Source organism: Lagopus leucura, unplaced genomic scaffold, assembly GCF_019238085.1.
Source record: "Lagopus leucura isolate 7727_CA_CO unplaced genomic scaffold, USGS_WTPT01 32019-0_obj-0_obj, whole genome shotgun sequence".
Classification (NCBI taxonomy): domain Eukaryota; kingdom Metazoa; phylum Chordata; class Aves; order Galliformes; family Phasianidae; genus Lagopus; species Lagopus leucura.
The window spans coordinates 1-2,089 of record NW_024964250.1 but is presented as its reverse complement, the minus strand read 5'-3'; the positions used below and the strand labels follow the sequence as shown (position 1 = coordinate 2,089).

Sequence of the window (2,089 nt, the reverse complement as noted above, 5' to 3'; positions counted from 1 at the left end):
CAGCCCCCCCAAATCCCACCCCAAAATCCCCCTCCCCAATTCCCCCCTAAGCCCCGCCCCTTTCTGCCCAGTCCCGCATCCGATCTAAGCCCCTCCCCTTCCGGCCCCGCCCACCTGGAGGCGGCCAATGGCGGCTCGCAGCTGGAGGACCTGTGCCTGCTGCTCCCACACGGCGTCGCGCTGTTCCTGCACCCGCCTGCAGGGGGCGCCGTGTCAACGGGCGGGGATTAAGAACGGACAGGGGGCGGGGCTTAAACCGGATGGTGGGCGGTGCCAATCGCTTCGTGTTGGACGTAAGGGGGCGGGGCTTGGGCTCAATAGGGGCGTGGCCTAACATCAATGCGGGGTCTGGTCGTAGGTGTGGCTTTAAACCGTGGAGGCGTGGCTACCGCGGGGAAATGGGCGGGGCTAAGCAGATGTGGGCGGGGCTTAGCCTTCCCATGGAGGTGGGCTTAAGCAAAGAGAGGGCGTGGCTAGCAGTCTGTGGGTGTGGCTTATCGCAAAGGGGGGCTCGGTCATTCAAATCAGTGGGCGGGGCTTCCAGCCATGTGGGCGTGGTTTCGTGTCTTTTCAATACAGGGCTTGGTGATATGGGGCGTGGCCAAAGCAGAAAGGGGCGGGGCCTCGAGCAATTGTGGCGAGGATTGGACACAGGGGCGGGGGGTTGAGCGGGGTGGGCAGGGTTTATAGGTAGGGGGCGGGGCTTATAGGAGGTGGTAGGGGTCCCGTTTGGAGACTATTTGGGGTCCTACTGGGGTCCTTATTTAGGGTCAATTTGGGGTCCCTTTGGTGCCCTATTTGGGGTCCCTTTTGGGGTCTCTTAGGAATCCCATTGGGGTCCCTTTGGGGTCCCATTCAGGTCCCTATTTAGGGTCCCATTAATGCCCTATTTGGGGTCTCATTGGGGTCCCATTCAGGTCCCATTGGGGTCCTATTGGGATCCCTTTGGGGTCCCATTCAAGTCCCTATTTGGGGTCCCATTCATTTCCCTATTTGGGATCCCATTGGTGCCTATTTAGGGTCCCTTTGGGGTCCCATTCAGGTCTGTATTTGGGATCCCATTAATGCCCTATTTGGGGTCCCATTGGAGTCCCGTTCAGGTCTCTGTTTGGGGTCCGTGCTGGGTCCCATTGGGGTCCCAGTTTGGGGTCCCTTTGGGGTCCCATTCATGTCCCTATTTGGGATCCCATTTAGGTCCCACTCAGGTCCCTATTTGGGGTCTCATTGGGGTCACATTCAGGTCCCATTCAGGTCCCATTGGGGTCCTATCGGGGTCCCTATTTGGGGTCCCATTGGGGTCCCATTGCCGCTCCATTACGGAGCGTTGCGGGGTGTCGCGCGCTGATGACGTCACTGACCGCAGGTCCCGCTGCAGCACGTCGCTGACGAACGCCTCGTAGCGCTGCGCTTTCCCCGCCGCCATTTTTCCCTGCGCGCAGCGATGACGTCACGTCACACGTCATCAATGCGCGACACGCCCCCCGCCTCCTTCCGCCTCCCGGTCCTGGCAGGGTTGTAAAGGCGCGTCTTCCTTTGGGGCTCCTGCAGCTTTGTGGGCTTATGGGGCTCCGCCCCCCCGATTTGTGGGGTTTCTTTGTCCCTTCCTCCGGGCTCTGTGACGTCACAACGGGGCCGGAAACCCCGCCCCTCTCCGCCTCCCTCTGCGTCACTTTGCGACAGCGCCGCTTGCCGGCCGGGAGCGCTTTACGGCAGCGGGCGCACAGAGGAGGCGGCGTGAGGTGCGTGAAGGAACGGGGCGGAAATGGCGGAGGGGTCACGGCGGGAGGCAATGGGGGTCGCGACGGGATTCTGTCAGCCTTTCCCCCTTCTCCCCACAGTGCCATGGCGGTGGCGGAGCGGAGCGTTGCGGAGGAAGGAGAGGAAGAGGCTTCGGCCGAACTCGAGACCTCAGAGCCGGAAGTGGCGGAGGAGAAACCGGAAGCGGAGGAGAAGCAACGGAAGAAAGTTCCGGTCCCGGGAGTTGTTTATCTCAGTCACGTCCCTCCCGGTTTCGGACCTCGGCAGCTGCGGACGTTGCTGGGGGGTCACGGGGAGCTGGGCCGGGTCTTCCTGCAGCCCAGGGGTGAGA

At 62.1% G+C, this 2,089-nt stretch overlaps 1 protein-coding gene across 1 annotated transcript; it reads left to right on the top strand.

Moving 5' to 3' along the window:
• Positions 1-1,522: 1,522 nt before the first annotated feature.
• Positions 1,523-2,083, top strand: ABT1 (activator of basal transcription 1; the record flags this gene model as incomplete). Its single annotated transcript, XM_042891944.1, has 2 exons — positions 1,523-1,739; positions 1,839-2,083. Coding segments are annotated over exons 1-2 (424 nt in total), but the record flags the coding sequence as incomplete, so codon positions are not given.
• Between the last annotated feature and the right edge of the window lie 6 nt (positions 2,084-2,089).